Below are 15,448 nucleotides of genomic sequence, written 5' to 3'. Positions count from 1 at the left end.
CTTATTAGCATGATACTCTTAAAGGCAGAACCAGAGGGCCTCCAGCTTATGTTTCATGATGTGTTGTATGCTCATGATTAGTATTTTGCAGATCATTAGCAGGGAGGGACCCTATGGATAGATTCATAAAGTTGCTGTTAAAACTGTGGCATAGGCTGTGCTTATTTTAATGGCCCCCATACCCCAACTTCCAACTTCCTGACTCCAAATATACATTTTCAGCACTAAACTGAGTAAAAGGATGTGAGCTGGAATCATATGACATCTTTTAAGACATGGATAAAATTTCTCATTCTAAAACAAAGCCAGTTAGAAAATCCATGTGTATTTATAGGAAGAGTTCAGGTCTAGGTTTTCTTCACATGTTACAGACTAATTTCTCTTTTTAGTTGTTAAAACACCAGATAGGGAGCTTAGTGATGAAATATTTCAATTCCTTTGTCTTAGTTTTGCTATTGGTTGGCTCCTGTGGAACCTGTGAAACCTCTGATTAATATGTCTGGGACCCTGACACACTCCAAGACAGAGGTCAGATAGTCTGTCCAGAGTTATGCCAGCAGTTCATGCCAACCCCAATTGTCACACTAATCTCTAAAGTGTAGTTCATGGTTCTGCCTCTCAATAGAAGAATCTAAGGCAAGAACTCTGTGTCTTGTACATCTTTGCAACCATAGCACCCAGGAAGGGAACTGGTACCTTGTAGGAGCTGTAACGTATTTGGATGGATGGAGCTACATAATATACATGTTAGTAATTATTCACTATCAGTTTTCAACTAATGACTATAAATTATCTAAGAAAAATAGCATAGGATTTCACATATAATTATTGTTGTTATCACTGGGGCTTCACTGATCTGGGTCTATTTTTTCAGTTAGAAAGAGACAGAAAGACAGAGGGAGAAAAATAAAGACACCACAGGACCAAAGCTTCTCACAGTGCCATGAGGACCAAATTGGAACCTGGGTCATGTGCATAGCCAAGCAGGCACTCTCCCAAGTGAGTTAGCTTGCCGGCCTATCAATTTTCTTTTAATTAAACTATATTATTGGCTATTATAAAGTGATGTCTCAAGAACCATAGATTAACATGACCTACATTCTGGCAGAAGCCAGACACATTTTTAGTTTTCATTCCTTCATGTCCATTCTCAGTTCTTTTTGTTCATAATTGGCTTGGAGAGGATTTCCCCTATAAAAGTAACTGTGTGAAAACTGCAATCTTATTTCCTCTTTCATTTTTATTTTATTTATTTATCTATTTATTGCCTCCAGGGTTATCGCTGGGGCTCAGTGCCTGCATCATGAATTCACCACTCTTGGAGGCCATATTTTCCCCCGTTTGTTGCCCTTGTTGTCACAATCTTGTTGTAGTTATTATTGTTATTGTTGATGTCGTTCGTTGTTGGATAGCACAGAGAGAAATGGAGAGAGGAGGGGAATACAGAGAGGGGGAGAGAAAGACAGACACCTGCAGACCTGCTTCACTGCCTGTGAAGCGACTCCCCTGCAGGTGGGGAGCCAGGGGTTTGAACCAGTATGCTTAGGCCGGTCCTTGAGCTTCGCCACGTGCACTTAACCCACTGCACCACCGACCGACCCCCTTATTTTGTAATTTTATACTTAATCCTCTGCTTTTTGTTTACTTGTAACTAATAAAATACCTCAGTGTTACCTTAGCATCTTCAAATATAATGAATGGTGATCTATATAGTTGACCTAAGGCATTTTAGATATAGAAGCCAAATAGTGTGGGGTAAAGAAAGCATTTGGGAACACAATGTGGAGCAAAACTGCACATTTACTTTTTTTTTTTAAGCTTTGCATAAAATGTCATTTTGCTGATGTAAGGGAAAAGTGCTTATTATTTTATTCTAACGTTGTTTCTCAATGCGCTAATATAAGAACCCCAAGTTACACTGAACTAGCAAGGCCTCTCAGATTGTTAAGAGTTAATTAAGAGTCAACTCCATGAGTTCAGACTGAAATTTCTGGAGTCAACTGATTGAATGTAGTCTGCAGCATTAAATACATTTACAGAAAATACTTTATTCATCAGTATTCCTAAGGATAAAGTTTATAGTCAAACAGTATTTCAAGGCATGAGTCACATCATCAGTACAGATACTGTTGATGTAGAGGATATGAGAAAGAAATGGAAAAGTTTGATGGGGGAAAGAGACATTTGTGTTCTACAAGTAAATGTTATATTCTTAATTCTCAAAAGAAGGTAGCTCATTCATTACCTAAGGTTAAGTGTTCTACTTTTGAGAACTTTCTGATCAGACAGCTTATCATTTGTGACAGCTTTGTTATTCCAATGTGTTCTACAATGATTTTTATGTCCTTGATTTATAGGACTTCTCCTACATATAAATCTAAGAGATCTGAGAGCTAACTCCCTACTAAAATAATTAAATATTAGATCTTTCTTTGAGCCTGTCTTATCTTGCAGTATCACTAGTAAAATCATATTGCATGTGGCAATCCAAGTTCAAAAGTTAGTTCATCTTAGCTAAAAAAAAAAAAAAAATCCATAAAATGGCAGTGTAAATATACATGTGTCATTTTTCATGTCACCTCACATGAATAAGACATAAACTATCTCAAGAACTCCCCCTTTTTTTTAACAAATTGGAGTCACCTATATTTGTGATATGCACATTTGCAGTTGGGGTCCACAGGAAGGACACCATTTCCTGGATCAAGCTACAGAGTGCAAATATTGTGCCCTAAATAACACACTAGTTACTGTAAATGTCAGTAGAGGGAGTTTTTCCAACTTTGATTTAATGAAAGCCTACAGCAAAGCCAGCTGTTAGCACTTCTTAACCGCTTGTCAGAGTGAGCAGGGGAGATGGGGTGAGCCAGAAAACATCTTTTCTGTATACTTTCATCTGAAAATTAAGAGTTTTCACAGGTGTCTAGTAGTGAAACTAGAGGTCCTTTAAAACTTGATGTCCTTTAGGTGGTGAATTTATAAGGTCTCTTCAAGGAAGTGGATCTTGCATTCCAAGAGAAGATTTATATTAAATGAGTATGGAGTTTTTATCCCAAATCCATTCCTGTGCAAAAATAAGCATTTTTTTTCATTTTCTGGACTCCTGTGAGGAAAAACAAAAGATACAAAGAGTGACCAGAATGTGGCTCAGTGTTAGAACAAGGACTTGCATGCAGAAGGTCTGGAGTCTTACTACTGCACTGCAAATAGCAATGTGCTCTCTTTCATAAAATGAATATGTAAATCTCATTTTTAAAAAGATAAAAATATAAGAGAAGGCATGCCAAGCATCAGTCCTCTTTGTCACTGTGGGTATAGCCAAACTAATTGTAAGCCATGTGTGTTTTGATTGATGACATCTGCTTTTTCTGAACAAAGAAACCACTCGAAGCAAACACATGGAGAGGGAAGTATGCAGCATTCATTTCTGTAATTTTTGTCATTTCTAGAATGCATTAGTAAACATTTGTGATTATTAAGGATCTTATAGCCCTCAGAAATCTCTTTGGCATTATGCTATGTGGACTAAGGGGAGATAATCTTTCAAAAGCAGGGAAGTTTACAGCCTTATTATCTTGAAGAGGAAAAGAAAGTTTCTTCCTCCAATGATTTATAACTTAAAACATGTTGTCATGTTTTGGTAGGCCCACTTTATTAATTCCATCCTTCTCTGTGGCACTTTTTTAAAAGAATAAATGTACCATTGCAACACAATACTTTTTTAATAGCATATTGTACTTATAACAGCATGATAGAAGTTTCAAGGCTTGGTTTAGTCATGTAGAATATGGAGCCAAGTTCTAAGTAAAACCTCTAATTGAATTACCTGCAAAGCACTGACAGACAGGCTTTGAGGATAGACAAAGCTTTGCTTTCCCCAGCAGAAGAAGGTCATGTATAAGTCGGTCTCAAAACTAGTTGTTATTTGCTTTTGCTAGCACTTTCACCTTGGGCTCTGGTGGGCCCCCTTTACTGCAACAGAGAAGTAGTTCTGTAAAAGCATGAAAGCTCAAACATTATCTTCTTATTTTAGAGAAAATTGTTAACAGATCAAGTTATATGGAAGAGCCTTTGAAATAAAAATCCAAAGTATTTTTCTATAGATTACCAACATTCCTGCATGATTCTTTTTTTATTGAACCAAGAACAGTCTGGATAAGACAGTAGGCCTTTTTATAGTAGTCTGTATCAATCTGAAATGTAGTGTTTGTTTTAACTTTTGGAAAGAATCAAGATTGCTCTCTCATTGTTATGGAAAGAATTTATTGTTTTGAAAATGAAGAGTAATCTCTTTTTGTTCTCTCTCTTCTATCTTGTTTTCTTTCTCATCCACAGCCTCTGCCATCCCAGATAATGGAAGAAGGTCCTGTTTAAAGCTCAAAGTCTTTGTGAGACCAACAAGTAAGTTCACTAGAATGAGCTTCAGAGGGTGGCTTCACCACGCATGCTTTATTGTGTGATCTGGTTCACAGCGGTAAATTTTTTTTTATTGTTAAATCCCGTGTGGTACCTGTTTTGTATATCAACATTCATGTTTTAATTTTCATCATATTTTTTTCTCATCATTCTTCATGATGCCTTTATTTGAAGTACACAGCGGTTGCTAACTTGTTGTTTCTTAGCCTGTTGTACGTGCACAGCAAATGGGAACAACAGTGGCATTTTGGACACATGCCATTGATTGTAAAACAATTTCTACAGAAATAAGAGGAAAAATAGAGAGAAAGAAAAAAAAAAGAAATGGGAGTTTAAGGGTGTCTTCACTAACATATTTGGCTCTGTTATCTCTATTTTTGTTATAGATAGCTGTATGAAAACTATAGGTGTTCATGATCGTGTTTTCGATGTTAACGACAAAGTAGAAAATTCATTAGAACCAGCAGGTTAGTATGCTTAGAGAATCTCTTTTAACAAATGCATCTATCTCTGGTGCTTCAGTCCTTTTTTTCCTTTCTTCCTCTTTGCATGTTTGCATGTTTGCAATAGTTGCTCTGCTTTTCCTCATTGCTAGTGATGCTAATATTACTTATATTCTACCTCATTCCTTCTTTGTGTAATGCATGTTAGATAAAATATAACTTTTCTTTTTTGAACATGGGTTTGATGCAGTATCTTAATATAGAACCCCATCAGAATGCTGAAATCTCACTACTTTTTACCATATCCTCAAAGCATGCTGGTGAATCACTGTGAATATTAATGGATCTGGTTTCATTAAGACAGAAAAAAATGTCCATTATATGTACTTAAAACCTTGTTTATATCCAAATCTGTGGATTATAGTAAGATTATTGCACAAAATGGCAGCTAATTCAACATATTTTTTTCTCTAGAAATTTACATGCATCAGTGAACTGGTCTAATGAACTCTATTTTATTTCAAGTGTCATTTGTGGCATTATTGTCAATAGTAAAATTATGTTGCCTCCAAAGACTATAAATTCATATATCTGCTGCTTCCACAAATTAACCACTAGTCTTCTGAACCAAATGTGATCATTCACTAATGAGGCAAAATAAGCAGTAAGGAGATATATATATATATATATATATTTTTTTCCTACTACTAACTTCCACACCACATCTACAATTTCCATTTATAGTGAAGCAACATAAACCTCACAAAAACATTTATTGAAGGCTTTATACTACAGTAAGCTACCGTTAGGTTATAAACTAAATCTGACTACTGCAACTAGACTGCTTGAGAGAGGTGAGGTCCTTCTGGTCATTGTTCAATGAGGAGTATGCCTCCATGCCCCTAGATACCTTCTGTGGTTTCCTGTTCTCACCCCACTTGCTTGAGATTTTAACTGATTTCCCTAACTATCTTCCATGATTATCTCAAAACCTATGGGAAAGAAAATTATTTCCTCTTGAAAGAAAGATGTGAGTCTCCTTATGTAAACAGAGACTTTAAAAGAATATGTTTGCACTTCTTCTATATGGTCCTAGAAATTAAAGGGCTTTAAGGTCTACTTCATCCTGTGAGTATTGTTAGTGAGACAACAAAGTCAGTGAGCCTTAGGGAAGCTTAGCTGAGGAAATGCCAAGCCTCAGGACATAATGGCTTTCACACTGTTGCTGACAGGAACAGTTAGGCTTTTCCCCAAGCATTCTTATTTTTCTAAGGCAGGCATCTTAACCCATAGCGCAAATGAGAGGTGTGTACAGTAAGCTCTCAGAAGCCTTAGTGGTTCCCCAGAAGTCAACTAGCCACTTTAGAAAGGGAGTGCTAATAGATAGCCATTTTAATTGTCTTCTAGAAATCTGGAAACATTTTTGTGGCTTTTCAAGGTACCAGACTTCTGATAAGCTAGAGAACTGGGGTCATCATAGGATCAGGGAATCTCTCTTAAGGGTCAAAAAACTTACACCCAGGAGTTGGGCAATAATGCAGCAGGTTAAGTGCATGTGGTGCAAAGCGCAAGGACTGGCATAAGGATCCCGGTTTGAATCCCCGGCTCCCCAGCTGCAGGGGAGTCGCTTCACAAGTGGTGAAGCGGGTCTGCAGGTGTCTATCTTTCTCTCCCCCTCTCTGTCTTCCCCTCCTCTCTCCAGTTCTCTCTATCCTATCCAACAATGAGGACATCAATAAAAACAATAATTACAACAGTAAGAAAAAGGAAAAAAGAAAATGTTAAAAAAAAAAAAAACTTACACCCTTCCTTATGTGAGACTTGCCCAGGCCACACAGCCAGTTAGAGACAGAGCCATGTGTATTCTTCAGATGTCTCAGTTCTCATTTCAACATTTGTGTGAAAGTATGATTCTTTTTACTACTAGTAGATGTATATCTAAAAGGGCAATTTACCTTCTTGAATTTAATAAGTCGTAGTAGAGTGATGCAAAACTAAGAATGTTATAAACATTACCTAGAATTATATTGTTTTCACACACTTTGTAGGAGGTAGAAAAATCTTTCTAATAATCTCTCTACATAAATTCCAGTTCCCGTCAAGAAAACTAGAAGCTGTTTAGATACAGAGGTTGCATGTTTTTCTCTGGTAACAAAGAGGCATACTGAGGATAATTTTGACATTAGGAAAATTAACAGTGAATTCAACAAATGATGAAGTACAGGACTTTAAGATGACTTCATATATGAACATATCAAGCTTATTTCAAGAAACAAGCTGTTTTAAACTCACCAGTTAAAATCTATACTCTGTGCATATATTAACTGATAGACGTTTACAGAAGTGTGGCAGAAGTCAAGATGTGTATGTGTGTTAGGGATGAGTGCCCAAGTACACATGCAGGAAAAAGCAACAACAACAACAAAAAACTCCCTGAGTTAGTCATGACTATATTTAAGAGATTTCTGTAAGCATCTTTACTAAAAAAGTCAAGTGAGATTGAGCTACAGTCACTGGCATTATGAATACAATAATAGATCTTGAATACTTCACCTTATTCCTCTGAAAATTCAGTCAGACTTGCAGCTCTGCACCACTGTGTTGAATGGTTGGTTGAGCGAATGAATATCCACCTTTATCTATCTCTGGATGGAGACCCAGACTTCATGAATCTAGCAAGCGTGAAAGGATTCCAATGCATGTTCTCGGCAATGTGTACTAATTCACCTGTCTTTGGAATGTGTTTGTCTTTTTGTTTGCTTGCACACTCTGCCTGCCAGTTTCCTCTCATCAGGGATACAGGATGATCTCAGGGCAGACATATGCCATGTAATATGCTCCAAAGTATTCCTGGTGTTCTCTCAGTTAACCATTGAAACCCTCATGTTGTATAATCCTATAGCCAGGAGGCAAGATTTGATTTGGTTTCTGAAAAGGAACATTTTCTTCTTGCAAGCCACGGTTACTGTTAGGTGTTATAAATTCTCTCATGCTTAGGTGTAATTTCCACTGGGATAGATTTTGCTTATGATTTCCTCCTCAGAATTCTAAAACTGCTCAAATTTACCCAAATGACAGCCAGTTTTGCATTTTGCTTTTTGGGAGAGTCATAATTTTTTCAAATATTGAGACCCTGTTTTTATCAAAGAATGTGATATAGATTCCTTAGTCACAAACTCCACCATGTTGTAGGGAGAAAAAGAGGAACTATGATGACCTAACAGGACAGATTTTTACCCTTTTCTCAAAGATTGCAGTTTTCTTCAAGATGGGGGCCAGGTCATGGTACACCTGATTAAGTGCACACAATTATAGTTTTCTTCAAGATGGTACTTACTGGTTGGTTATTTAGGAAAGGTGTAATTTCAAATATGCTGATGAATCAACTGAAAAGCATATTTAGCTTTTGCCTCACCTCACTTAGGTAAGAAGTAGAAACTTTCCTTTCCAGCATTCTGTAAGTTTAATTCACTTTGGTACTAAGTGGTCACAGAGCAATGGACAGTCCTCACAGAGCATCCTGGAGAGACAAAGAGGGCAGCCCCTCTGACGTCACACTAAGTACATCTGCGTACATTTTAGCGGTACACTTCCAGCTTTACAAGGAAGAGGATTAGGTTATATGTTGATAAAAATAAGACAGAGAAGAATCCAGCTGATGTAATTTCAGATGCATACATATAAATGCTGTGTCAAAATGAATTCTGGAATCCTCAGACTTTATAATTTTTTTTATAGTTAAGACTGAAGTGCTTTGTTGTTCTGATTGACAACACATTGGTGCTCTGAAGAAAGTAATTTGGATTTTAATTTCAGAACTATTAAAGGCATTTGTTTCTGCCTCCTATTATCTACAGATTTAAAACATTTGCAAGGCTGAAACAGAGAAAAGAAGATCACCCATAAGTTTCTGGATACATTCTGTCCAGCTTTATACTACCCTGCAACCATTTAACTTCCCATTTTTTCCTCCCTAATCTCTTCTAGTCTCCTAAACTCAGTCCCTCCATGTAGGTTTGCTAAAGTCCCAGAGAGGAGAGTAAATTTGATACAGCTGCAGCAGCTTCCAAAGGAAGACAGACTAAAATGATGAGAACACTCCAGGTCAGAATGTTCAGTGCTCAGGAGACATATTCTTCAATTCATTTTGGGAGTGAACATGAACAGGAACAACCCTCAAGGTTATATCTGAAGCAGGGGCCAGCCTGTGAAGCTCAATAATTGTCATTTTAGGACAAATATATATATATATATATATTGGTTTCCCTTATTATCTAAAGGTAGAATGTTCCTCTATGGCATGATTAGGTAGGCTATATTTTTGGATCTGGAAATGAAAAAAATTTCATAGAAATTAATAATAATAGTATCCTCAGGAAAAAAATAACTTAACATCTTATCAAATAATAGTGTTCTACTTTTCAGAGAGAAGCAGAAATCTGTAATAGGGACTATGACTCTTTTCAGTGATGAAAAAAATCTTCATTGTAACATATTGTAGGGGTCAAAATATGAGTCTAAAATAACAAGATAGTTAATCAGTAAGAGGTCCAAGATGGGTCATTCATTTGTAACCATTCTCTTTAATAGATCTTGAGCCAATCTAAGATGACAGTTGGTGGAGTTCCTACAGGAACTTCCTCTAATACTAAAATAAAATCTGTAGAACTCCACTATCGGCCTCAAGAACATGTACTTCAGAGACCACTTAGTCTAAAAGCATAAGTTAGGCCAGATGGAAGGACGAAGACAGGCAATACTAGAGCACAGCATGGCTCACAGGCAAGCCTCCAGTCTATCTTTGGGTACTAATTGCTGCAAAGTTCCTGTTTCCGAGTTAAGCCTGTTAATCATGTAGATCAGGAAGGCTATCCAAAGTCCGAGACAGCCTCATAGAATACTTTATTGCTAAGTAAAAAGAAGCTTAACTCACTTAATCCATTTTATTTAGAGGAAATTTTGCATCCATGCTGATAATTTTTGTGCCAAGCTTCAGCCTGACAAAATAAAAATAGTAAAATTCAAATAATTTAATCCTGGAAATACAGGGCTTATAGTGGAAATTGCACCATAATTGATTCCTAATTGTCGGCAAACCAGTGGGCATGGGTTTATTAAAGTTTACCAGGCATTATATACAGTTTATTTAAAATCTTCTTGTTTTGGCATTTAATTTTTCATATTTGAAAATTCATCTAGGCATCCAACAGCATTCAACACTAATCCTGTGAAAACCACTGAAAGAGGAAAACAGGCAGTCCATTCTGGTTAACCACTAATATGCCAACATAACTGCCTCTCCCCAACCCCACCCCTGCCGGAACTTATTACTTACGCAGTCTTGGTACTTGCTTCTGCAGTGGCATCTTGGGGTTTAAAAAAATACAGTCAGTTATCTTAAGTGTAGGCAAGGTATGTCTGACTGCTAGCAAACTGAAGTGACTCACATGCCATAGGTCATATGTCCAATTCTCTCCCTCTTGTCTTAAAAAAGTATAAGTGCTGCTAAGAAGTCTAATTTTTCTCTGCTTCTCCTTTGTTTGCTGTAAATAATGAGTGATTATGCAGACATGAAAGTCAATGGTGGCACAAGGTTCATTACCCTACTTTGCAGAGTGTGGCGAAGTCTGTTAACAGCAGGCTGCTGCAAGAGAGTTATTAAGGATGTGAAGTCTCATTGGAATGTGTGCTTTCTATTTGAACAGATGACACCGAACATGAGTCAGCTGAGCCATCCCGCGGCGAAAACGCGGCACAAACACCAAGGATACCCAGCCGCCTTTTGGCAATCCTACTGTTCCTCCTGGCGATGCTTTTGACATTATAGCACAGTCTACTCCTGTCACCTGTCACAGAAAACATCAGGGTCTTGGAATACCAGAGATCCACCTAACTGCTCATCCTAAGAAGGGACTTGTTACCGGTTTTTTGGCAGATGTCAGATTTTTTTTGTTTGTTTTTTTATTTGTTTTTGCTTAGTTTTTGTTTTCTTTCTTTCAGCCTCAATTCTAAGCAACAACTTGGGACTGGTGGCGGGGGGGGCTAAAGTAGTTACTGCCTCCCTGACCCCACCCTACCCCAAGCCCTTGCCCTTGACTTCTCTCACCCCTTCCAAATTAAATAGACTCCAGATGAAAATGCCAAATTGTTGTAGTGACACCAGTGGTCATCAGCTCTTGTGCATTCTCCTCTAAGAGCTCTCACCTCCGTTAGCACACTGTGTCGGCGGTACTTGGACAAGAAAGAATAGTGGCAGATGCAGCCGGTGATGGCAAGACCCAGGAGGGTTTTGCTCTCCATACAATATTTATGCCTCCTCATTCGGGACTGTAAGACGATCGCACAGGGCATCATGTCACCATGTCAAGTCCAGAGGGGAGGTGTTAAGAATAGATATAATATTACACCATTTCCTCTAGGAGTATATAAATGAACAGGCTTCTAAAAGGTTGAGACACTGTTTTTTTTTTCTTTCTTTCTTTTTCTCTTTTTAATATGACTGTCTTAAAGCATTCTTGACAGCAAAACCTGTGCTCCTCAAAAGAAGCCTTTGTTTTTTCTCCCTAGGAGGCGGGTCAGATGCCAGAATGCTAACACAGAGCAAGTGTGAAAATAGAGAAAACTAGGTCTGGTAGGGGTATATATGTGTGAGTGCCTCTAATATTTTCACTGACTGGGCAGTGCACACCAGATTTTTTTTTCCTTTTGAATACAGATCACCATGGTGCTACAACTTTTCTTTTTTTCCTTTTTGGAACTCAAAGAGGCATTTTTATGAATAAAGTGACCTTCCCCAAGGCTGACAAGCCAGGGTTGATGAGTGCATAATGGAATAGCTTTGGATACTCCTCTGGGGGACAGTATGCACCAAGGAAAAGATGTCAGTGGCCAGAGGAGATGTGATTTGGCTTTGCTGGAGCGCCAATGTGCTGTGGCCTTTCCCCAATTCCCACCCCAGAACCCATGTTTTGCTCCACATGCCACAACTCCAGGGGCTTGAACACAAACCCCCATCACCAGGAGAGTCAGTCAGCACTACTTGGGAGGGCTAAAGGGAAATTTGGAATAAAAATTCCAAAGCTTGGAATAAAAGCATTCAAGTGTTGAGTTTATATCCTTTCCCTTTCTGACAGCCTGAAGCGTAGGGGGAACATGTGTTTATCTGTGGGTGATAAACAAGATGGAGTCCCAAAGACTTTAACAAAATATTTTTTTAAAAATCCACTAGAATAGAAAATACATTATTTAGATATACTTTATGCTGAGAGTGAGTATATATGCTTGTCCTATTTAAACTTGTGAGAAAAAGTGGTATCCCTTGATACATTTAGAAATATGGGGGGCTATCTTGTTTCATTGTGGGTGTAGGGCAGAAAGAGAATAAACACAGAATGACCCTGTTTAAGGAATCATAGAAAGGCCAACAAAGGACATTTCTAGTTGAGGACCAGGAAATGCAAGCCTTGGGGGTTTGTACTGGTGAGGCTTTCATGAATTTAGACACCAATGCCTAGACAGAGGAGAGTGTCAGACCAATGGAAAAGAGATCTATTTTTTTTTCTTTCTTTCCTTTTTTTTCTTGGTGGTGGGGGTGGGGTAGGGTGGGGCAGGGAGGGGGACTATTGCACGACATGTCAGTAGAAAAACATGCCTTTCGAAACAAAATGAAAATATGATGCTATAAGATGTGAAAATTTGGAAGCATTCCAGCAAAATAAGGATTTTTAATATATATATCTGTTTTTTAAAATATACATGTAAAAAGGGTCACATTATGGACAGACTTTATGAATGGGAACTTGCTGCGAATTATGAGTAGATCTGAATTAGAAAAATATGTGAATGAAAGGCAGCTGTAAAGGTACTATACCTTGGAGAGTTGTACACATGTTGAAATGTAATTTGGGCTTACCTGATGTGTTTGGAGTGGATGTTACTGCTGGGTCTGTTCACACTTGGAACATGTGAGTGGGATTGCCAGCCTGGCAGATTCAATTCATCCTCTTCCCCAAACAGCAGAAACTTCTTTGGAGTGGCAGAGTCTTATCACAGAAGGCAGCCACCATTTCACAGAAACAAAAGTTCACAACATTGGAATCTTTTTTTCCTTTACCTATTTATATGCTTAGTGCTCTCAGAAATATCCAGTAAGACTTCTTTTTATTAATATTTACAGACTAGTTGGTCCAGTTGTGATTTGGGTGGGGGAGGGGGGTGTCTTCTAAAATGGATCCATAGTCAGAGCCAAAATAATATACTGCATGTTCTGTAACCACAAGGAAATCAGCTGATTCTGTAATGATTCCAGTTAGTCATGACTAGTTTAGCAGTGCTAATTTCATTTTAGAAATGGTGACTTCTGTGGTTTTCTTAGCACTTGTCTCTAACAAATGATGAAATAATTACTCATGGCCCTCTGTGCCATTGTCTTTCTTTCTTTCTTTCTTTCTTTTTTTCACAGTGGAATTAGACCCCTTTTACTTCACCATTGTGCCACTACAAATTAAGTAAAATAAATAAATAAATAAATAAATAAAAATAAAGATAGAAAAATTAGACTATCCACACCAGTAGACAATGTGCTTCTCTACCTATAAGTAACGTAATTGTAGGTAATGTTTTCCACAGAGTTTTCAAGAAGAAGATTGGTTAACAGACAGTTTTCATCTTGTCCAAAAAGTGCTGGTGGCCTTTTTGCCAATGTTGTTACAACCCTCTGGAGACTTAGGAGGATGTCGATGCAACTTTTGTAGCAGCTTTTACTTTTAAAAACATTCGAAAGTCTGAAGGACAAACATGGCTGCCTCTCAGCCTCAGTTAGTCAAACCCAAGCGACCTTTGCCCCTGGTTGCCAAGGGCTTTGCAACAAGAAGCAGGGAAATAAGGATCTGTCTGTTTAGTGGATACCGTGTATCCTTTAATAGACCAGGTAATAGTTCGTGTTAGCTTAGACTATTGTTTTGTACTGTACTTTCTTGGGTGGCAGAGGAAAGAAAAGTAAAACATTAAAAAAAAAAAAAAGCGTTCTTTAAATTCTGTATTATTAGCAATCTCTGTTGTATATAGTGTTTGATAATAAAGTATTAATTTGATTCTTATGTCTTTTGTAAATGAGAACAATAGTCTTTCAGGATACAAAACATGCATTGAGGCTTTGAAACATCCAATGTGTACGTGACTGAGAAGTGCCACAAACAGCTGAGACTCTGCTCCATGCAGGACTTGTGTGGTCTTCTACCTTCTAATCTTGACTCCACTATCTCCGAACCTTGGAAATGATGACTATTCGGATCAAAATATTTTGTCCTCAGTGTCTCCAAGGTCGGATGTTGGAGCCATGCAGTCCACCCTTACCCCACCCTCCCCAAAGCATGTTGGTTTGAAATGGTTTAGGGAATTTAGTAAACTCTGTACTTAGGTTTGGGGTTTTTTTGTTTGTTTGTTTGTGGTGGTCTTCATGGACTGTTTCATTTTTCCCTAGGAAGATACTTGCCAGTATCAGTTGCTGGGCATGGAAAATGACAAGTTGCAAACCAATCAATTTAGGAAGGTAAAATTGGGGCTGTTCCCTTCTCTATCGAAAGAAACTGCCCCAATACCTGTGGATTTTCAGGTTTCGGGGATACTGTTTTTCTCTGGTGCCTTAGTGACGGCAGCAGCCATTTTTATTAGTTTCTGAAAACTAAGGAAATAGTTTAAATTCCTCTCTTCCATTCATTGCCCTCAGAGACAGTGGTCATTAGTTTTTCCTTTGGTTTTCCCACCTCCACCAACAACTCCCCCTTCCCATTTGACTACACTCCCCTTCTTTTATTTCTTTTGGGACTTTTTGTTTGTTTGTTTTGTCTTGGTCTTTCACTATCCTCCCACATTTTCTTAACCCTCAGAACTGTGAATAGGCAGATCTGTGTATGGTTTGGCATCACTGAGTTTTTCCCATGCATTTGCCCCTGGGCTGCTCGGATGTGAAACAAATCTCCCTACAATGGGCTTTCTCCCATTGTCTGTACAGTTTAATAGATGCTGGCATGTTGGAGGTTACCCATGAGTCAAAATCAGCTTTCCATGCTTACCCTTGACACCCCATTGAAGCCACTCATTGTGTGTGCGTCTGGGTATGAAGTCCAGCTCCGTGTGGTCCTGTGCTTGTACTGCCCTGCTTTGCAGTTCCTTTGCACTTACTCATCAAGTGCTGTTTTGAAATGCTGACATTATATAAACGTACAAAAAAAATGTAAAAAAAAAAAACTCACACACAAACAAACCCATACGATCTGTATTTGTATATACACGTGTCCATACAAGTATACCTAAATAAAAATGAAAGATTTTCATCATTTTAATTGGAGCCCTCCTTCTACTTCTTTGTTCCTTGAATGACACCTTTATTCCAGGGGCTACTTGTACTCTGCTGATTTCACAAAAATCATTGTGGACAGGAGAGATAATACAACATGTGTAAGAAAAAGTCTGAGAAGCTCAAAGAAAGCAGAGTTACAAATGACCAAGTATATAGCGACATTCTAGTTTTCCTGCTGAAGAAGTGGTCCGATTTCAGCCTTATCTCTGTATTTGAGCCATAAAATAGG

At 38.1% G+C, this 15,448-nt stretch overlaps 1 protein-coding gene across 2 annotated transcripts in view; it reads left to right on the top strand.

Moving 5' to 3' along the window:
• Positions 1–15,207, top strand: part of EFNA5 (ephrin A5) — a 367,643-nt gene extending 352,436 nt beyond the window's left edge. The window contains exons 3-5 of one of the 2 annotated variants that reach the window (XM_007532629.3): positions 4,336–4,401; positions 4,803–4,883; positions 10,565–15,207. In XM_007532629.3, the coding sequence (XP_007532691.1) occupies positions 4,336–4,401; positions 4,803–4,883; positions 10,565–10,686 (269 nt within the window). In that variant the 3' untranslated portion in view covers positions 10,687–15,207. The remainder of the gene's footprint in view (positions 1–4,335; positions 4,402–4,802; positions 4,884–10,564) is intronic. The other variant, XM_016192350.2, reaches the window with a different exon arrangement.
• Positions 15,208–15,448: the final 241 nt, after the last annotated feature.

Source organism: Erinaceus europaeus, chromosome 11 (genome assembly GCF_950295315.1).
Source record: "Erinaceus europaeus chromosome 11, mEriEur2.1, whole genome shotgun sequence".
Lineage (NCBI taxonomy): Eukaryota > Metazoa > Chordata > Mammalia > Eulipotyphla > Erinaceidae > Erinaceus > Erinaceus europaeus.
Note: the sequence above shows the minus strand (reverse complement) of the source record. Positions and strands in the feature narration are given on the sequence as shown.